Raw genomic sequence first — 22772 nt, forward strand, 5'->3', positions numbered from 1 at the left:
ATAGGAAAAATGTGGCATATAAATTACACACATAAATCAGGGTTCATAGTTCCTTGTAACCCCAAAAGGTCTGAGGGGCTCTCAATTGTTCTCTGTCCATAGTCTGTAGGAAGGAGGCTGGCCCTCAGGCTTCTCCAGCAGCCCCAGTGACGGTTCAGTCCGTCATATTTCTCCCCTCCCAGTGGGTTTTCTCACACTGGGGTTCTTCCTTTATGGAGGCCATACCCAATGCTCAGTGTCTCACTTGTCCACTTCATCGGGCTGTTCTTTGTTCCAGGCCACTGGGCTTTGTTGTTTCTAGCCCTTCTCCAGGCCAGCTTCTTCCTTCTGTACCATCGCACCGTCTTCCCTATATATGTCAGCCTCCAGGGCTGGAGGGGAATCTTCTCATCTCTACATGATGAAACAGATGGCACGCCAAATTTATCAAACAACATGCATCATTTGATGAATGTGGTGGAAATTAAAGGCTATGGACACCTTTGGGGGGGGCGATCTTTTTTTATTTATTATTGCATTATACTGATTATGAACTAAAAATATTTTTTTTTTATTGATCTTTATAAAAAATATGGAGCCTTTTCTCTGCACAGGGCTGAGATTCTGTAGTAACCGGATCAGAATTTTCACTCTGTTCCGTCGGGCGCTCAGCTGATGGCTCCTTATTTCTGACCTTATAAACACTCATTATAGCTGAGTTCTTATCGTACTGATAATGATAAATCGTTAAAGGGGTTATGTCACTTCAGCAAAGGGCATTATTATGTAGATACAGTTAATACCAGGCACTTATTTATGTCTTGTGATTCTCCATTTTGCCTCCTTTGCTGGCTGGAATAATTTTTCCATCACATTATACAAGGTTCGTTTCCATGGTTACGACCACCCTGCAATCAATCAGCGGTGGTCGTGCTTGCATACTATAAAAAAAAATTAAAAATCACCAGCCTATGTGCGCTCCCATGGTCCCGGTCACCAGAGAGGCCAGCTATAGTGTGCAAGCATGACCACCGCTGATGGATTGCAGAATGGTCGTAACCATTGAAACAAGAAGTGTATAATTTAATGGGAAAATTAATCCAGTAGCAATATGGGTAATACGATAGTAAATGGCTTTTATTAACTTTATCTACATGATAAATGCCACTTTCTGAATTGACAAAACCCATTTAAATAGGCGTTTATGACCTGATAAAGGGGGGTCATTTATTAACACTTGAGTTTTACAAGCCGGTAACTCTACATAGCTATGTTCAATGTCCTTCCTGATGTCGGCAGACGGGGCTCTTTATTAGGCAGTAGTCGTGCACTCGTGGACTTTTCTAATTACATAGCTATGCTCAATGTCCTTCCTGCTATCCGGCAGACATTGTGAGAAGCAGACGGAGCTCTTTATTAGGCAGTAGTCGTGCACTCGTGGTCTTTCCTAATTACATAGCTATTCTCAATGTCCTTCCTGCTGTCCGGCAGACATTGTGAGAAGCAGACGGAGCTCTTTATTAGGCAGTAGTCCTGCACTCGTGGACTTTTCTAATTACATAGCTATGCTCAATGTCCTTCCTGCTGTCCGGCAGACATTGTGAGAAGCAGACGGAGCTCTTTATTAGGCAGTAGTCGTGCACTCGTGGTCTTTCCTAATTACATAGCTATGCTCAATGTCCTTCCTGCTGTCCGGCAGACATTGTGAGAAGCAGACGGGGCTCTTTATTAGGCAGTAGTCGTGCACTCGTGGTCTTTCCTAATTACATAGCTATGCTCAATGTCCTTCCTGCTGTCCGGCAGACATTGTGAGAAGCAGACGGGGCTCTTTATTAGGCAGTAGTCGTGCACTCGTGGACTTTTCTAATTACATAGCTATGCTCAATGTCCTTCCTGCTGTCCGGCAGACATTGTGAGAAGCAGACGGAGCTCTTTATTAGGCAGTAGTCGTGCACTCGTGGGCTTTTCTAATTACATAGCTATGCTCAATGTCCTTCCTGCTGTCCGGCAGACATTGTGAGAAGCAGACGGAGCTCTTTATTAGGCAGTAGTCCTGCACTCGTGGTCTTTCCTAATTACATAGCTATGCTCATTGTCCTTCCTGCTATCCGGCAGACATTGTGAGAAGCAGACGGAGCTCTTTATTAGGCAGTAGTCCTGCACTCGTGGTCTTTCCTAATTACATAGCTATGCTCATTGTCCTTCCTGCTATCCGGCAGACATTGTGAGAAGCAGACGGAGCTCTTTATTAGGCAGTAGTCGTGCACTCGTGGTCTTTCCTAATTACATAGCTATGCTCAATGTCCTTCCTGCTATCCGGCAGACATTGTGAGAAGCAGACGGGGCTCTTTATTAGGCAGTAGTCGTGCACTCGTGGTCTTTTCTAATTACATAGCTATGCTCAATGTCCTTCCTGCTATCCGGCAGACATTGTGAGAAGCAGACGGAGCTCTTTATTAGGCAGTAGTCCTGCACTCGTGGTCTTTCCTAATTACATAGCTATGCTCATTGTCCTTCCTGCTATCCGGCAGACATTGTGAGAAGCAGACGGAGCTCTTTATTAGGCAGTAGTCGTGCACTCGTGGTCTTTCCTAATTACATAGCTATGCTCAATGTCCTTCCTGCTGTCCGGCAGACATTGTGAGAAGCAGACGGGGCTCTTTATTAGGCAGTAGTCGTGCACTCGTGGTCTTTCCTAATTACATAGCTATGCTCAATGTCCTTCCTGCTGTCCGGCAGACATTGTGAGAAGCAGACGGAGCTCTTTATTAGGCAGTAGTCGTGCACTCGTGGGCTTTTCTAATTACATAGCTATGCTCAATGTCCTTCCTGCTGTCCGGCAGACATTGTGAGAAGCAGACGGGGCTCTTTATTAGGCAGTAGTCGTGCACTCGTGGTCTTTCCTAATTACATAGCTATGCTCAATGTCCTTCCTGCTGTCCGGCAGACATTGTGAGAAGCAGACGGGGCTCTTTATTAGGCAGTAGTCGTGCACTCGTGGTCTTTTCTAATTACATAGCTATGCTCAATGTCCTTCCTGCTATCCGGCAGACATTGTGAGAAGCAGACGGAGCTCTTTATTAGGCAGTAGTCGTGCACTCGTGGACTTTCCTAATTACATAGCTATGCTCAATGTCCTTCCTGCTGTCCGGCAGACATTGTGAGAAGAAGACGGAGCTCTTTATTAGGCAGTAGTCGTGCACTCGTGGTCTTTCCTAATTACATAGCTATGCTCAATGTCCTTCCTGCTATCCGGCAGACATTGTGAGAAGCAGACGGGGCTCTTTATTAGGCAGTAGTCGTGCACTCGTGGTCTTTCCTAATTACATAGCTATGCTCAATGTCCTTCCTGCTATCCGGCAGACATTGTGAGAAGCAGACGGAGCTCTTTATTAGGCAGTAGTCGTGCACTCGTGGTCTTTCCTAATTACATAGCTATGCTCAATGTCCTTCCTGCTATCCGGCAGACATTGTGAGAAGCAGACGGAGCTCTTTATTAGGCAGTAGTCGTGCACTCGTGGTCTTTCCTAATTACATAGCTATGTTCAATGTCCTTCCTGATGTCGGCAGACGGGGCTCTTTATTAGGCAGTAGTCGTGCACTCGTGGTCTTTCCTAATTACATAGCTATGCTCAATGTCCTTCCTGCTGTCCGGCAGACATTGTGAGAAGAAGACGGAGCTCTTTATTAGGCAGTAGTCGTGCACTCGTGGACTTTTCTAATTACATAGCTATGCTCAATGTCCTTCCTGCTATCCGGCAGACATTGTGAGAAGCAGACGGAGCTCTTTATTAGGCAGTAGTCGTGCACTCGTGGACTTTTCTAATTACATAGCTATGCTCAATGTCCTTCCTGCTATCCGGCAGACATTGTGAGAAGCAGACGGAGCTCTTTATTAGGCAGTAGTCGTGCACTCGTGGGCTTTTCTAATTACATAGCTATGCTCAATGTCCTTCCTGCTATCCGGCAGACATTGTGAGAAGCAGACGGAGCTCTTTATTAGGCAGTAGTCGTGCACTCGTGGTCTTTCCTAATTACATAGCTATGCTCAATGTCCTTCCTGCTGTCCGGCAGACATTGTGAGAAGAAGACGGGGCTCTTTATTAGGCAGTAGTCGTGCACTTGTGGTCTTTCCTAATTACATAGCTATGCTCAATGTCCTTCCTGCTGTCCGGCAGACATTGTGAGAAGCAGACGGGGCTCTTTATTAGGCAGTAGTCGTGCACTCGTGGTCTTTCCTAATTACATAGCTATGCTCAATGTCCTTCCTGCTGTCCGGCAGACATTGTGAGAAGCAGACGGAGCTCTTTATTAGGCAGTAGTCGTGCACTTGTGGTCTTTCCTAATTACATAGCTATGCTCATTGTCCTTCCTGCTATCCGGCAGACATTGTGAGAAGCAGACGGGGCTCTTTATTAGGCAGTAGTCATGCACTCGTGGTCTTTCCTAATTACATAGCTATGCTCAATGTCCTTCCTGCTGTCCGGCAGACATTGTGAGAAGAAGACGGAGCTCTTTATTAGGCAGTAGTCGTGCACTCGTGGTCTTTCCTAATTACATAGCTATGCTCAATGTCCTTCCTGCTGTCCGGCAGACATTGTGAGAAGCAGACGGAGCTCTTTATTAGGCAGTAGTCCTGCACTCGTGGTCTTTTCTAATTACATAGCTATGCTCATTGTCCTTCCTGCTGTCCGGCAGACATTGTGAGAAGCAGACGGAGCTCTTTATTAGGCAGTAGTCGTGCACTCGTGGTCTTTCCTAATTACATAGCTATGCTCAATGTCCTTCCTGCTGTCCGGCAGACATTGTGAGAAGCAGACGGAGCTCTTTATTAGGCAGTAGTCGTGCACTCGTGGTCTTTCCTAATTACATAGCTATGCTCAATGTCCTTCCTGCTATCCGGCAGACATTGTGAGAAGCAGACGGGGCTCTTTATTAGGCAGTAGTCGTGCACTCGTGGTCTTTTCTAATTACATAGCTATGCTCAATGTCCTTCCTGCTGTCCGGCAGACATTGTGAGAAGCAGACGGGGCTCTTTATTAGGCAGTAGTCGTGCACTCGTGGTCTTTCCTAATTACATAGCTATGCTCATTGTCCTTCCTGCTGTCCGGCAGACATTGTGAGAAGCAGACGGAGCTCTTTATTAGGCAGTAGTCGTGCACTCGTGGTCTTTCCTAATTACATAGCTATGCTCAATGTCCTTCCTGCTGTCCGGCAGACATTGTGAGAAGCAGACGGAGCTCTTTATTAGGCAGTAGTCGTGCACTCGTGGTCTTTCCTAATTACATAGCTATGCTCAATGTCCTTCCTGCTGTCCGGCAGACATTGTGAGAAGCAGACGGGGCTCTTTATTAGGCAGTAGTCGTGCACTCGTGGTCTTTCCTAATTACATAGCTATGCTCAATGTCCTTCCTGCTGTCCGGCAGACATTGTGAGAAGCAGACGGAGCTCTTTATTAGGCAGTAGTCCTGCACTCGTGGACTTTTGGCCTTGTAACATCGAGAACTGATACCGTAGGACAACATTAAGTATATTTTACACTAGTAGTGCAGACTACAGAACCTCTGTATATGTCTTTTGGTACATATGGTTTATGCATAACTGAAGCTGCACATTGCCATGTCTCATTTCTTTGTGTTTCTTACAGTATTATTAGTACTCTTCGCATGACTGCTGCACAATCAGTGGGATGTCCAATTCTTTACGCACTTATTGAGGTTTGTCTTTTTGGTAATTTTGTAGCTCATTCAGGATTATAATGTAGAGGAATTTTCAATAGATAAGTTATGTAGAACATCATTAAGGAGACGGGTCTAGGTTACTATGTGGAGAATCATTCAGGAGACGGGTCTAGGTTACTATGTGGAGAATCATTCAGGAGACGGGTCTAGGTTACTATGTGGAGAATCATTCAGGAGACGGGTCTAGGTTACTATGTGGAGAATCATTCAGGAGACGGGTCTAGGTTACTATGTGGAGAATCATTCAGGAGACGGGTCTAGGTTACTATGTGGAGAATCATTCAGGAGACGGGTCTAGGTTACTATGTGGAGAATCATTCAGGAGACGGGTCTAGGTTACTGTGTGGAGAATCATTCAGGAGACTGGTCTAGGTTACTGTGTGGAGAATCATTCAGGAGACGGGTCTAGGTTACTGTGTGGAGAATCATTCAGGAGACGGGTCTAGGTTACTGTGTGGAGGATCATTCAGGAGACGGGTCTAGGTTACTGTGTGGAGAATCATTCAGGAGACGGGTCTAGGTTACTGTGTGGAGGATCATTCAGGAGACGGGTCTAGGTTACTGTGTGGAGAATCATTCAGGAGACGGGTCTAGGTTACTGTGTGGAGAATCATTCAGGGGACGGGTCTAGGTTACTGTGTGGAGAATCATTCAGAAGACAGGTCTAGGTTACTGTGTGGAGAATCATTCAGGAGACGGGTCTAGGTTACTGTGTGGAGAATCATTCAGAAGACAGGTCTAGGTTATCATGTGGGAGATCATTCAGAAGACAGGTCTAGGTTACTGTGTGGAGAATCATTCAGAAGACAGGTCTAGGTTACTATGTGGAGAATCATTCAGGAGACGGGTCTAGGTTACTGTGTGGAGAATCATTCAGAAGACAGGTCTAGGTTATCATGTGGGAGATCATTCAGAAGACAGGTCTAGGTTACTGTGTGGAGAATCATTCAGAAGACAGGTCTAGGTTACTGTGTGGAGGATCATTCAGGAGACGGGTCTAGGTTACTGTGTGGAGAATCATTCAGGAGACGGGTCTAGGTTACTGTGTGGAGAATCATTCAGAAGACAGGTCTAGGTTATCATGTGGGAGATCATTCAGGAGGCAGGTCTAAGTTTTCATGTGGGAGATCATTCAGGAGATAGGTGTTGTAATCTGAAATGCTGATCTACCTTTTACTCCACTTCTGAAAGTGGCGAGGCTCACCAAATGTTTTAAAATTTGACCAAATCTTGCAAAAATATGCACAAAATGTCATGTGCGTGCATCACTCGCAACATTTGTACACAAAACTTGGCAAAGCAGGGTTAATAAATGTCCCCCTTGTGTTTAATTCTCATTGAATCTATTGACTAGGACATTGCGCGTATCAGGTTTGTCCAACTCAAACTTCTGTCTTTGTAGAAATGCAAAGAGATGCTGACGGCCAGCAATCTTCCTCGTGGCCACTGCGTCATCTGCCTCTATGAGTTTCAGGTAATGTGTTGTGTTGGTGGAAAGGGGGCAGAGCTCAGATGGTGTGAAAGTTTCAATATCCAGATGTGACAAATGCATTTTTCTGCGCATTAATAACAAAAAATTCCATAATACAGTTTTCCAAAAACTGCAGATCACATTGAAGTTATTGGTTCAGTTTTGGAACACTTGGTTGAAAATACTTTAAAAAAAAAATATATCCAATATCCACACTGAGCCAGGCTTGAAGGGATGCTAGGCAGGATAGTTTGGAGGCTATATGGGGCTCTTGTATTGTTTTTCTGTTTTTTGTATGTCTTACTACTGTCACATTTTCCATAGGAAGATGACTGTCTCACAAAGACACATTGTTTTCATCACTTTCACTCATACTGTCTAGGCCGCTATGCTAAGCACTGCCTGGAGAACGACCAACGAGAGGTAAGTGCACCTACAGCTGGGGTCCTGTTATAGTATGCCATAGCTCGTTCCTCCCAGCCTAGTTTTTGTGCTCCTATTTGACTTTGTGTGATTTGCATTGCTTTCTCTCTCATTATTCGAATCTACTTTTAGGAACCTGTTGTATGTCCTGTTTGTCGTGAAAATCTGACTTGTGACTTTAAGAAGCTTCAAGCAGCCACACCACCTAAGCAGCCAGAGGTAGGAAATGCCTATACCTTAATCTGCAAATGGTAGGAACCCATTCACCCCCATATTTTCATTTTCTAAAATGCAGAATTCATTGGGTTGGTGTTTAATTTATAGGAGCTATATGTTCCAGACTTACTCATGGTACAGAGAGAGAAAGAATTGCGTAAGGTTTATAGTCGTCAATTGGCAAATGGAGGAATAATTGACCTTGAAGCAGAAAAAAGACGCTTTTTTATCAGTATCCAGGAGGTGAGAGCAAGTTTTACTGTCTACATTATATCTTAAGACCCTTTGCCTTGTTTGAAGCTTATTCTTTGTCTCATGCCTAGACCCCTGCCAGTGAGCATGAACATCAAGAGCTACAGCCAGAGAGAGTTACTGCCCAGCCGTCTGACCCAGGCACTGAATCGGGGCAGGATCCCAATCTGCTTCCCATTGTCTCTAAGCCTCACGTACAAGAGCACCGGCCTGGTATTAAGACACCTCTGTGTGGAAACCGGCCTTTCCGTAATAATCTCCCAGATGGACAGCCTTGGCGAGATAGTAGAGGATGGGCAGCTCGTGACAGGAAGAGGTCGGACACTCGTAGAGTCTGGAGAGAAGAGGCAGCTTCTAAAGACGACCAAACAGCAGTTAGGGGGAGGGTGATGGTGCGAAGCTGCCGAAGCAGTGGCACAGTCCAGGCTTTCCCAGGGGGCAGCAGTGAAGGTTCACCGAGGGAAAAACCTAAACACTAACACATGTTCTAAGTGATTGAATAAAGCATAATGGACTCTGCTGACAAGTTTTTACTAAGGGTCTAGTAGTAACCTGCTGGACACCTGCAATATCCGGTATGTCTGAATGTAGGGTCAGGGGTAAATGCTTGCCTGACTCTAGATCAGATTATTGGCAGGTTTACACAGTCGAATCAGTCCTATCAGGAAGGAAGCGTTTTTCCCGACCACTGGCTGCTCATTCACTAGGGGTGAAGTGATCACCTCCACAGTATGAGGATGAGCGATCCCTACTGCGATGTTGGGCTATTTAGACACCACAATCTGCTGCCCAGAACCATTGTTTCATCTGAAGAATTTATGTTTTGCGCATTTATCAGGTGGTCGGGCAGATTATTGGGAACGAGTGTTTGCAGGAACGTTTGTCCCCAATAACCTGCCTGACAGTCGGGCCATGTAAACCCGCCATTAGAGAGAGCAGGCTACCCCAGCAGAACTTTTTCAGACTTTGTCTCGTGCCAATGACTTGTCTATTCCTGTAATTATGTTAGGGAAAGAGGGAGAAGAGCGCAGAACATTTCAGGGACCTAAAAGCTGTATGTAGTGATGTCAGGCATTAATGTAATACAGGATGTAAAGAGTCTTCTTAGCAAAGCTCTAAATGAGTGGAAACAAGTCAGATAGGCCCAGTGATGGGCATTAATAGGGCACATGTACATAAGGACTGGGGCAGTGACAAGAGGCGGCTGGAAGCCTCTGTATGTCACATGCAGATGTCTTCAGAGCTGAGTACAACACTGAAGACAGACTCTTCTCAGGAACACTCAGAAGGACTGGGGCAATGACGAGGTGGCTGGAAGCCTCTGTATGTCACACGCAGATGTCTTCAGAGCTCAGTACAACACTGAAGACTGATTCTTCTCAGAAGGACTGGGGCAATGACAAGAGGCGACTGGAAGCCTCTGTATGTCACATGCAGACGTCTTCAGAGCTCAGTACAAAACTGAAGACTGATTCTTCTCAGGAACACTCAGAAGGACTGGGGCAATGACGAGGTGGCTGGAAGCCTCTGTATGTCACACGCAGATGTCTTCAGAGCTCAGTACAACACTGAAGACTGATTCTTCTCAGAAGGACTGGGGCAGTGTACATTGCAAAAATGTTTAACATCTGACCCTGCACTAAATTAAAAAATAAACTGAAAAGTCAGTTTCACTTTAGGAGCCCATCTCTGCAGAAAGTGCTTCTGACAACATGCCCTCCAATATTACCTGCCTCACAAAATCAGGAGCTTCAAAGTGAAGAGAATCCACTGGCAGCATGTATGTATACATTTATTGGCATACACGTGTTAAATTTAGCTGGCCTCATGTATAATCAGTGCAGAGCATGTGGACCAGTCAAGGCTATGTTCTCATCTCCACCGGGTGTGCATAACATGCATAAAGTATGTCACCTGCTGCAAGAAAAAGCAGCTTTCCATTTACAATAAGAGTCTGGGTGGCATACGATGACGTATGTTGGGGCCATGCTTTTGGTATATAACATTACAGTAATTTCCCAACTTATACCTCAGATGCATGGGAAAAAACAAGATGTGAACAGAACCTTACCCGTCTCAATCAACAATATTCCACTTTATTTTATATAGCCTGGATTAGAAAGTGGAGATCTGGTTGGATCATGTCGGCAAAATCTAGAATCTCGTCAGACAATAAACCAGTAACATCGACATGTGGAGCACCATGCTGGACTGTAGTGTGACATGGGAGTTGGAGACGGCGGTCACATTTGATGCTGCTGTACTGTTTGGAGACAGTGGAATTAGAATTGGGAATGAGGCCTGCACTGTTCTCCCATTAAGAGGTTGTGGAGGACGAAAATTATTTAGCATTGTCTGTAGATTTCCTGAGACGTGTTTTACAGCAGATGAGAACGCTTTTACCTGAAATACAAGAGATGTTATCTGCTATAGTCATATTAATAACCATGTGTCTGGCAATACTTCTTACTAGATTCTCCCAGATCACATCCCCCCCAACCAGTTCCACCAGTGCACATGTACAGTGTGAGGTTGGGGGCATGGCTGCAAGGTTGCCGTTCCATCTGAGCTTCCAGGACTGGAGCTTTTCTTTAACAAGCACTGGCTTGACCATAGTATGATACTCACCACTTTGGAGGGGACAGTTATTGGATCTGTAAAGATGGTCCATAGCACAACCTCGTTGCACGTGGGAGTGGTGAGTGAGCCCTTGTAGCGGTAGTACATTGTCAGATTGACATTTCCCAGCAGATCAGTCAGAGATAAGCTGGAATTCAGCTGCAGAGTTGTTCCTGGAATTAAGAAACCAATGAATCCATTTTCTTACACGTAGAGTCTTAAAGCTTGAGTATCCTATGCACACAGATGGACAGTGGAGCATGTTCTGAGGAATTGTGCTGCAAAGATCTCTTTCACTGTGATGGGATCATTGTGGACATCATGGGCTTGTTTGGATATAGGGAATGTTGGGCCAGGTTCACCCCATGTTTTATAAGGTGCTTTTACAATACAGGACACAAAATGATGTAGGGTCCTGTTTAGGATGCAGTCACACAACTGTATGTATTTTGCTGTGTGCAAAAGATATGGTTGACATCCATGTTGCATCCATTTTTTTGCAGATACATTGTTTGCAAAAAGGACATCTTCTGGACACAGTCCGCAAAACATGCACATCATATGCAGACCAAAAACACTGTTGTGTGACTGGGGCCTTAAGAACAGGATGCAAATGGAGCCTGTTTTATGTTTAGGGCCAGACACACGAGCGAGTTGAATGCGATATACTCGCAGAGTGTCCGTGTGAGGTCCTGTTCTGGACTCTCTCCTCTTGACAGGATTGCACAGCTTTATACTGAATTACATTGACATAATGCTGTCAATGTAATACAATAGATTCCAGGACTCTCAGGGTCACACAGCATTATAAATCCGTATAAGGCCTCATGCACAAAGCTGTGGTTTTGGTCCGCATCCGAGCCACATTTTTTTGTTGGTCGGATGCGGACCCATTCAATTCAATGGGGCCACAAAAGATGTGGACAACACGCGGAGCACTGTCCGTCCATTCCGTGGCCCCACAAAAAAAAATAGAACATGTCACATATCACGGACAAGAATAAGACTGCTCTATTGGGGGCCGGATGTTCTGCACGCATCTGGCACCCGTGTTTTGCGGATCTGCAGTTTGTGGACCACAAAATGGACACAGTTGTGTGCATGAGGCCTAATGCTGTTCAATCCTGTCAGAGGAGCGAGGAGAGGACCTCACACTGAAGGGCTGCGAGTTTATCGCATTCAACTCGCTCATTTGTGTCTGGCCTAATAGTAGGTCAGTGGTAACAGGAGAGGCATACTATTGCTTCCTGTACCTTCAACCAGATGCCAGAGAAGAGAAAAGCTGGCCATACAAGGAACAAATAGTTCCTGATGCGGTGGAGGCAGCAAGTACTGATAGTCCCAGTGCTCAGTATCACAAACCTTAGGACAACCATGACCACTTTTCTACTGCATAGTACTGGCTGCCTTACTTTCCTCTATCTGCTGTACTCAGTTTTGGGACCACATAGTCTGTTTTCCACTGTGGACATGGTAGTCTCACCCGGTAGCTGACAGCAGTATAGTCAAGAGTCTCTCACACCAATCACTAGTCAGCAATGTGGTCACATGACTGAACAGTAACGGCAAGGATCGCTTGGGACCTCTTCAGATTAGATACCAAAATAGTACCAGGGACTATTTTCAACATTGGCCTAGTGTAGAGTCGGGTAAAGTCGAGCCAGTTCCGTGCAGTGGTAAATGGGCTTATGTGATACCTCTCTATAGAGCAGCAGGTCCGTACATGGAGAAACTATCCTGACAACAACATTGTAGGGTTGGCTTTCATCCTGAGCCACAAAACCTTTTCAAAACCAGGAGAGGATACATGCATAGACAGGACTCTGGATATTTACCAGGAGTGGACACTTCACCCAGTAGGTCAGACAGAACGGCTAGTTGTGATGTATTAGCTGAGTCCATCACCTGTGGATATAGGAGTGATAAACAAATTCATAATCTGCTAGCCCTATCATGTACAGTCATGTCTAAAAGTAAGCGGACACTGCATAAGGTTTTTTGTTTGTTAATTTTTTTTATTGTGTGGCCATATCAGTATCTGCTCCTCAGTCATACAAAGTGTACACACAAAGAAGATGGAAGTGACCAAGAACAAAATGCTGGAAAATGTCTCTAAGAAGCCAAAACATCATCCCAGGACCTAAAGGAAGCTCTCACCACTGCTGAGGTCACAGTGGAGAAAGCATTAGAGAGAGACTACATATAACATCTACCGTAGGAGTGCCAGGAGACCATCACTGTCCAAGCAGATCAGGTGGAGAACACAAGATTCTGGAAGACAGGAAGTTTTCACCACTACTGAGGTCTGAGCGCAGAATGTGACCATTAGGGACAGAGGTCATGCCAGTCATGGCCAAAAGTTTTGAGACTGACACAGATTTTGGTTTTCACACAGTTTGCTGATTCAGTGTTTTTACATCTTTTTGCCAGATATCTCTATTGTATACTGGATGATTATAAGCATTTCATAATTTATTTTTTTACTTTTCTTGACAAATCCATCCAGTTTATGAAAGACTCAATATTTTTTAGTATTGGCCCTTCTTTTTCAGGACCTCTTCAGTTTGCCCTGGCATGCTGGAAATTAGTTTCTGGGCCAAAACCTGACCTATGGCAACCCATTCTTGTGTAATCAGAGTTTATCACATTTGGATTTTCCCACTCATTTTTTGAGGATTCACCAAAGATTCTCAATGGGATTGAGATGTGGGGGCCAGCGCACCTGCAGTGGAAACCAGATCCTGCAAGGCTGTGTGTGCGCTACACCAGTAGCATGCACTGTAAACTGCACCAGGACGACCATTAATTTGACTGTGTTGTCAGGACCATCTACAGGAGAGGTGGTCCAAGAGGGATCCTCCTACGATAGTATAAGAGTCAATAAGGGTTTTCCTTTTGTTGATGATAATTCTCATAAGATCTGACGCACATTGGTCGAGATAATCATTCCACTCGTATGCAAAATCCGGGTCATCTGGAAAGGTCAGGGCAATATCTATTCTGAGACGTTTTCTTGTATATAGATTTTTAGAAACTTAACATCTAACGAGTGGAAAAGTTCAGTCTTTAGGTTATCCTCTACGGTTTTCAAAAGTTCACCCATTAAATTTGCGTCATCAGTTGAAAAACTTGCCGTGTCTCTGTGTGTAGATTCCGGTATGAGGTGTTGCGCGCAGCCCTTAACAGTGTAATGTGATACCATTGAATTCCGTTGTTGGATGCGTTGTGGAAAGTATGCGAACGGCAGTTGTTGTGGCTCATCACAATACTAAACGGGAAGCCCAACGGATTTTACATTGCGTAATTCTTGTGATACAGCAACACACACTAGGCGCGGCCTCCTGTCTCTTTCTTTTTTATATGTTACATCTGGAACCACACTGAAAGTGGAGGACACCTAGAGTCCAACAACCTAGAGGAGGACCAGCAGCCGGTGACAGCTACGCAGTATCAACACCTAATACTTTCCACAACACATCCAACAACGGAAATCAAAGGTATTACGTTACACAGTTAAGAAGGGCTGCGCACAACACCTCATACCGGAATCTACACACAGAGACACGGCAAGTTTTACAACTGATGACACAAATTTAATGGGTAAACTTTTTAAAACCCTAGAAGATAACCTAAAGACTGAACTTTTCCACTCATTAGATGTTAGGTTTCTAAAAATCTATATACAAGAAAACATAGCTGCCAGAGGTCTCAGAATAGATATTGCCCTGACCTTTCGACCAATGTGCGTCAGGTCTTATGAGAATTATTCTCAACAAAAGAAAAACCCTTATTGACTCTTATACTAACAAAATAGAGGAAAACATAAAAGAGCTACATCGCTTTATGCCTCACCCAGATTTTTTAAGTAATAAACCACAACTTCACAAATAGAATATATCAAAATGAGCAAAATATCATAGCAAGTAAAGCCAACAAATTACAAAGAGAAGGAGCAAGATAAATACAGACTACCTAAGAAATAGGAGACACCACAATTACGGAAATGTCCATGAAAATCCACAAGTCAACATACCCCGAAAACACAACTACGCAAAACTCTAGATCATCACAATCCCAAACCACCAAAACCCACTCATTTACGAATCGCCTCTATAAGAAGCCCAGTAATTAAGAAGGTAAAATAACAGATAAGGAGCATACCAAAAAAGGGAGACACACGGGTCTAATACTAATTCCAACGAGGCTCCTACGGCCAGTCCCCCTCAGAACACTACACAACCAAACTATTAGAAATAAACCCCCAGGATAAGAGAGAAAGCTATAAAAACACCCATCCCCTCACTCACACTGACAAAGAACAAAAAGGGAAACTACAGAGTAACTCTTTGCCTGCAACTGATGGTGTACTTATCACAAAAGGACACCAAGACCAAGAGTCCATCCACTGATGAGTTTCTAGACAAATGTAGTACCCTAAGATCCAAATACTTTGAATAGAAGGCCAGGAACCACTTACCCATCAAGGAACACCTTGAAACTACCACTACACCCCTTATTCACCTCAGCTCTGTGGAGAAAGATAAGAGGGATACAGGAAACCCCCCTCACACCTATCAGCCCACCACACTCCCTCCAATGCAAGGAGCCAGTTGTCTGCTAGACACCTCTATCGCTAATAATATAACTGTGCACGAAACATCGACACAGAAGATCGCAGACACGGAAAACCAAACTATCACTATTGACAATATCATCTCAGGAGTGACAGCCTTGGTTCTTTTTTTAGACCATGCCAAAAAATCACCACCCCTACAATCAGTAACAAGGGATCTAGCAGCCAAATACTCCTCCCAAAAAAACATCCCCTCACTCATCACCCAATACTACAAACCCACTTCGGGAAAAAGAAAATTAGAAAACGAGGATGTAAGGGAGGCCAGCAAAAAAGGAAAGCCAATCTAGACAAAAAAGACCATCCTTCCCCCTCTGAGAAAAAAAAGCCCAAAATTCTGCATCCACAGTAAAGATTTTTAAACCTTTCCTCCCATACTCTAACCACAGCTGAAAATAAATTACTACAAAAAGGGCTTTAATTCTGCCCATACAACCCCATCGATCCATTTGAGCTATACCTAGATATGCAAACATTTTGGAGAAACCTGATGATAAAAAGACATTTTGAATTCAAAAACACTGAAGCAAATATAAATAAAAATAATTCCGACATTTTGAATGAACCTTCTGCATACATACATCAAGAAGTAAATACCAGCAAGGCGAACGGCAGTTGTTGTGGCTCATCACTAAACGGGAAGCCCAACGGATTTTACATGGTGTAATTCTTGTGATACAGCAACACACCAGGCGGCCTCCTGTCTTTCTTTTTTACAAATAATTCTGAGCACAGATCAGTCCCTAAAATTCCTCACACCCATAAACATTTTGGTTAAGTGGAGAGCCCTATGAGAATAGCGGTGCATGGTGGGGCCTGTAAGGGAATAGTGGGGGTTGTTGGATACTAGGATGACCTATTAGAAGGATTCCTCACTTTGGGGGTAATATGTACTGTACATGTTTATAACTAAAGGGGAATCCATGGGCCAGAAAAGCCCCTCAGTAGGAGCTGTTATGAGTTCTATAGGGGCTGATATCAGCCCCTACAATCAGCAGATCCGCCCTAAGCAGCAATATCAACCCCCTGCATAATATGTTGGTATTACTCTAACCTCAATGACTAGTACAGCTGTAATACTACCCCCAATAGCAATAGACCACACAGCTGTCCTATTAACCCCCGACCAATAGGCTGTACAGTAAGGATAGTCAGCCCGTTGTTTCAGATGCTTGTGCAGCCCACCAGGAATCTGTCCCTCATGGCAGTCTGTGCCAGCTTCTGAGGTCCAATAAAAGAGTCAATTTCTGGATGTGAAAAGGTGACTTTGCCGTCTACATGTGCCCTATGCCATGCGATCCCCGATATGCCTACATGGCTGCACTGGGAGCTGGCCAGTTCTTTCATGCTCCTAGAGAGGTGGCTGTATCGGCATGAGCAGCTGTGGCAAGAGGAGAGAGAATGGTGGTTTATCTGTTGTACCCTGGGATACCTCCGAGAATCCAGCTGGGTTGATCTTTAAAGGGGTTGGCCACATTGGTGACCAATGTGTTTGTAAGATGACTACATGGCACTTACTAATCTAGCCTTTGTTTATATTCTGTACCGTTTGCTATATTTAATAACCCATGTCCCCTTGTTAGGCAAATCATCTGTGCTGTCCACTCAGAGGTCCTGTCCATAAGATGGCCGCTGATGGAGGGTCATGTGACCAGGCAAACTGCATCTGCACTAACCTCTCAATAGTGCAAGTACAGATGACAGGTGCAGTGTTATTGAACGGAGGAGACATCACATGGCGGTGATTCGCCTGGTCGCTTGACCTTCTGTCTGGACAGCACAAAAGACTTGAAAACAAGGTGGCATACCTTTATGAAATGTAGAAAATGGTGCAAAATTTTAACAAAGGCTGTATAAGTAGGTGCCATATAGTCATCTTACAAACACGTTGGCCAACAGTAGCCGGAAAGTGGCCAACCTTTGTGCGTACAATGAGTTGGTCTTCCCTGAACTGGCAGGAGACTGACGTTTTTCCTGTCTGGTGTCATTTAGGACTGGTGCCTCGCCCGGTTTAATATTTCAAAGCAGACAGTGCTCTCTGTTCATGGTGTAACAGCTTTTAATTTTTTTGCAGGAATTTTTCTGTCTGTCCGAGTGCACTAATGTGTCTTCTTATCAGTGGTTTTCCACTGGTGGTATGTAAATGCATCCCCCGTGCTATCCTTCTCTACTGAGGTCTCCATATTATTATTGGCTAATGGAATGTGCAAGCCTACAAAGTGTTCAGCCAATGTGGATTCTCTGCGCCCGCACCTTTCTGTCCATCCTTGTTGGGATAGGGCTAGTGTAGGATGGGCTGAGGAGGGTGCTCCACTCTCTTCTTTGGAAGTGTCGATCTCAGACCTGTGGTGCACTCGTCATCCTGGGATGCACCAGTTCTCCTGCCACAACCAGATCTCATCAGTTACATCTCAGATTGATTTTCCGCTGGGATCTGGGCAAGCACTCAGATCATTCTCCTCTGCCGGTACCATTATGCCCTATGGTCTTTTAACCCTTTCTGGCTTCAAGTCAAAGATTGTCCGTATGTTGTGAAAGCCCTTCAGGAGTATTTTGTTTGTTATGAGGGTACTGTCTCCTGAGGAATAGTGTTGGGATGCTATGGAGGCCTATGCTTGGGGGGGGGGGAGGTTACACATTCAAGAGGTTCGTAGGACCAAACTTAAAAGTTGTCAGTTTGGTAGACAGAGTGATGGTGACAGAGGAGTTTGTGGAAAGGGGTGACTTGCCTTCTTTATTGGTCTGGAACGAGGACACATATAATGTTCATGTTGTGAAATTGGCTAAAACCCAGAATTGACTTCAAGGAGTTCTCTGCGGTTTACATAGTGAGGACCTATTCTCAGTATAGGTCACCAATGTGAGATCAGGGGAAATCCGACTCCCAGCATTAATCGGCTGTTTGAGAAAGCTGCGGCGGCCCACCAGAGCTCCTTCCGCCTCACGGCTTACAAAGCCACAGCGTCGTCCCCATTGATAGTGGCTATGCTTGGCATCTCAGCTTCTCACTTTAATGGCCCACAGCTGCACCTAGGCCCACAAGACTGATGAACTTGACATTCAAGACCTAGAAAGAGGCCTAAGCGCTAACTGAGCACAGCGGCCTCTTCGTACAGCTGATCGATGGGGTCCCGGGAGTCTGACTCCCCCCCACTAATCTGATATTGATGACCTATTCATGAGGATAGGCCATTAATATGGAAATCCCAGAAAACCCCTTTCAGACTTTTTATGGGGTTTGTTCTGGTTAGGGCATAATTTTTTAAAACATATTTTTTTTTACGGGTGGGACATTCAAAAGCTTAGTAGAAATTTTTTCAAATTTCAATAAAATTCCCCAAATGTTTCATGTACGTATACAGTTGCCTTGCAAAAGTATTCACCCCCCCCCCCCCTTGACACTTTTCATGTTTTGGTGCCTCACAACCTGGAATTAACATGGATGTTTGAGGAGTTGCATCATGTAATTTACAGAACATGCCGAACAACTTTGAAGCGAACAACAAATAGGACAAAATAACAGAAAAAGTCAATGTGCAGAACTATTCACCCCCTAAAGTACATACTTTGTAGAGCCTCCTTTTGCAGCAATCCAGAGCTCCAAGTCGCTCTGGATAAGTCTCTGAGCTTGCCACATCTTGCCGCTGGGATTTTTGCCCATTCCCTCCTTGCAGAACTGCTCCAGCTCCTTCAGGTTGGATGTTGCGCTTGTGAACAGCAATCTATACGTCTGACCACAGATTTTCTATTAGATTGAGGTCTGGGCTGTGACCGGCCATTCCAACACATTTACATGTTTCCCTTAAACCCCTCAAGTGTTGCTTTAGCCGTATGTTTGGGGTCATTGTCCTGCTGGAAGATGAGCCTCCGTCCTAGCCTCAGATCACGCACAGAGTGGTGCAGGTCTGCTGAAGAATATCCCTGTATTTAGCACCATCCATCTTTCCCTCAGCTCTGACCCAGTTTCCCCAGTCCCCCCCAGCATGATGCCTGCCACCACTATGTCTCACTGTGGGGATGGTGTTCTTTGGGTTGATGTGATGTGTTGGGTTTTGCGCCCAGGACAAAGCCCGATTTCTTTGATGGCTAAAAAGTTCAGTTTTAGTCTCCTCAGACCATAGCCCCAATCCTCCATACATTTTGGGAGTCTCCCACAGGCCTTTTCACACAATTACAACGTGCCTTTTTGTTTTTTAGCTGAAGTAACGGCTTTCTTCTGCCTACTCTGCCATAAAGCACAACTCTCATGAGAGCGTACGGCTTGTTGTCGTCCTGTGTACAGATCCGTCCGTACTTGCTGTGACACTCTGCAGATCCTCCAGGGTTTGCCTTAGGTCACTGTGCTGCCTCTCTGATTAATGCCCTCCTTGCCCGGTCCGTCAGTTTTTTGAGGTGGGCGGCCCGTCTCTCTGGCAGGATTGCTGACTGTGCCAATGTTCTTCCATGTGGTTATGCTAGATTTGATTGTGCTCTTGGGGATCATCAAAGATTAGATATTTTTTATAACCTAACCCTGACTTGTACTTCTCAACAACTTGTCCCTTACTTGTTTGGAGAGTTCCTTGGTCTTCATGGCAGTGTTTGGTTAGTGATGCCTCTTGCTTAGGTGTTGCAAGCCTCTGCGGCCCTTTCAAAAAGGTGTGTATATGTAATGACAGATCATGTGACACTTAGATTGCACACAGGTGACATCATTTCACTAATTGTGACTTCTGAAGGTAATTGGTTGCAGCAGAGCTTTTTATGGGCTTCCTAACAAGGGGGTGAATACATACGCACAGGACAACTTCTGTTTTCTATTCCTAAACAATAGTTTTATTTATATATTTTTCTTATTTCACTTCACAGATTAGACTATTGTGTTCTGATCCATTACATAAAGTTCAGAATTAAAAAAACATCGAACTTAAAGGGACTCTGTCACCACTTTCTAACCCCCCCCTTTTCAAAGATTGTTATCTGCATGGCGCCCCTGTGATTATAAATGTGTTGTTAGAAGTTAAATTCGCCGTCTCCTTTTGATAAAAAGAGCTTTTATCAACCCTGTCAATCTTCTTGATAAGGTGCCCAGGGCGTTTCTTTTCGTCTCAATCTGCCGCCCGCCGCCGCCACCGTTGGTGCCCAGCTCCTCCCCTCATGCTTTCAGCGCCGCCTGAATGTAATCAAATACGCCTCGGCTCTCTCAGTGCCCCCTCCTCCTTTTCAAGGAGGAGGGCTGCAGTGCTCGTCAGATGAGGAGGTTGAGCGAAGTGCGCGCAAGCGCACTTCGCTCAATGAGGCTGATTGTAAATGTCCGCACGGGCGCATCAGGCAAGCCCTGTGCGCCGCGCGGGATCTTTGAAAAGGAGGAGGGTGCACAGAGAGAGCCGGAGGCGTATTTGATTACATTCAGGCGGCGCTGAAAGCATGAGGGGAGGAGCTGGGCACCAACGGTGGCGGCGGCGGGCGGCAGATTGAGACGAAAGAAACGCCCTGGGCACCTTATCAAGAAGATTGACAGGTTAGATAAAAGCTCTTTTTATCAAAAGGAGACGGCGAAATTAACTTCTAACAACACATTTATAATCACAGGGGCGCCATGCAGTAACAATACTTTGAAAAGGGGGGGGGTTAGAAAGTGGTGACAGAGTCCCATTTAAGCCTTTAAAGGGAACCTGTCCACCGGGATTTCTGTGTACAGAGCTGAGGACATGGGTTGATAGATGGCAACTAGCACATCTGCCATATCCATTCCCCATAGCTCTGTGTGCTTTTATTGAGTCAAAAACAGATTTTATTTATATATGTAAATAAGGCTACTAACTTTTTTGGAGCCCAGCCACGCCCACTGTGAAGGAGCCCTGCACCCACCGCCCTGCATACTCTGAATCTCCTCCTTGTTCCCTGACGTCATAAAAGCTAGAGCACCGTAATGTCGCGATGCGCGAGCTAGCGCATGCACAGTGTTCCTTCCCTGTGCTGGCATCAGCCTCAGGGAACAAACTGCGCATGCGTCAGCTTGCTCATCGCGAGATTACGGCGCTCTAGCTTTGTGATGTCGGTGAGCAAGGAGGAGATTCGGGGGATGCGGGGCGGTGCTGGGCTCCTTCACAATGGGCGTGGCTGGTCTCAGAGAACGCTGAACTCATCTCTCAAGCACGGAGGAGACAGGACTCATCTAACGTTCATTTACTTATCTATAAAATCGTTTTTTTACACAATAAAAGCACACAGAGCTATGGGGACTGGGTTTTGCGGATGTGCTAGCGGCCATCTAGAAACCCATGTCCTCAGCTCTATAACCAAAATCCAGATGACAGGTTCCCTTTTAATATAACAAAACACAAAAAAAGTCAAGGGGGGTGAATACCTTTCTAAGGCACTGTATATCGGGGGATTTTTTTTTCCCTACCACCCATTTGACAGGTGAAACAAAGGGTTAATCTGACTTGAACCAACCCTTTAAAAGTGTTCATGGCAGGGGCTCCTCTCATTAGGGCAAGGATGAACTGAGAATATAAAGTGGCAGTGGAAAAAAAAACTAAAAGTGGCCCCATGTTGTAGGCGGGCCAAACTGACAAAAAGTGGGGTCAACTCAGGTAGGCAGGACCAGCAATGACATAGAGTGACATCATTGGTTCTGCACCGTGATATTTGGTTCTGATGGGTGGTATTTTGCTCTGCACAAATACCACGGTGCAGTACAATATACTGCTCCAGCAGCACAAAAGACCTCCCCAGAAGCTGCCCCTCAGTGGTGGCCAGCTCCAGCTGCCACATTCTGTCCTTCACCAATTGTCTCTAATTAAGATAGGGGCAGGTTAAACGCAAATATACAGGGTCATACAGCACTACATACCTCTTACATCCAGTGACGTCTCCCCTGATGTAGATCTCTCTTCCCTCATCTTCTCCATTAGGAACAGACCGTCATGACTTATTTCAGCCGCATCTTATCTAAGCAGCATGTGCCACAAAGACATTTTAGGTTCCTCTCTTTTCCATCATCCTCCCCAACTTCTCAACACTTTAAACTCCCCATTCTGGTGTACCAACAGTGTCAATATGGTTTCCGCTGAGCTCCCCAATGCCCCTAAATGCTATACTGCAGAACAAATAGTGCCACCTGTAGTAATAATGCCCCCTAACATGGCTCCAGTAACAATAATGCCCCTTTAGTGGCATCAATAACTATACTGCCCCCAGTAGTAATGTCTTCTATAGTGCCACCAGTAACAGTAATGCCTCTAGTAATAATAATGTCCCCTAAAATCCCCCCAGAAATAATATTGTCCCCTCTAGGGCCCCTAGTATTAACCCATTCCCGACCTGCAGTATACATGTACAGTGCAGCAGGCAGGGAGTTCCAGACCCGTGTTGTACATGTGCAGTGCACTGATCAGGTGGGCTCAGGGCAGAGGCCTGGCTGTTACTGACAGCCAGGCTCCTGCTGTAACTT

The 22772-nt window shown here is 45.2% G+C and overlaps 2 protein-coding genes across 2 annotated transcripts in view; one reads left to right on the plus strand and one right to left on the minus strand.

The window, feature by feature from the left end:
- The window catches only part of RNF25 (ring finger protein 25), a 49307-nt gene extending 40709 nt beyond the window's left edge, over positions 1 to 8598 (plus strand). The window contains exons 5-10 of the mRNA XM_040440834.1: positions 5627 to 5696; positions 7123 to 7194; positions 7516 to 7614; positions 7747 to 7833; positions 7939 to 8073; positions 8154 to 8598. Coding sequence (XP_040296768.1) covers positions 5627 to 5696; positions 7123 to 7194; positions 7516 to 7614; positions 7747 to 7833; positions 7939 to 8073; positions 8154 to 8561 — 871 coding nt within the window. The 3' untranslated portion in view covers positions 8562 to 8598. The remainder of the gene's footprint in view (positions 1 to 5626; positions 5697 to 7122; positions 7195 to 7515; positions 7615 to 7746; positions 7834 to 7938; positions 8074 to 8153) is intronic.
- A 1242-nt stretch (positions 8599 to 9840) lies between these two features.
- The window catches only part of LOC121007839, a 155219-nt gene continuing 142287 nt past the window's right edge, over positions 9841 to 22772 (minus strand). The window contains exons 7-9 of the mRNA XM_040440081.1: positions 12537 to 12606; positions 10711 to 10874; positions 9841 to 10485 (exon numbers count right to left, since the gene is read on the minus strand). Of these exons, the coding sequence (XP_040296015.1) occupies positions 10237 to 10485; positions 10711 to 10874; positions 12537 to 12606 (483 nt within the window). The 3' untranslated portion in view covers positions 9841 to 10236. The remainder of the gene's footprint in view (positions 10486 to 10710; positions 10875 to 12536; positions 12607 to 22772) is intronic.

Source organism: Bufo bufo, chromosome 7 (assembly GCF_905171765.1).
Source record: "Bufo bufo chromosome 7, aBufBuf1.1, whole genome shotgun sequence".
Classification (NCBI taxonomy): domain Eukaryota; kingdom Metazoa; phylum Chordata; class Amphibia; order Anura; family Bufonidae; genus Bufo; species Bufo bufo.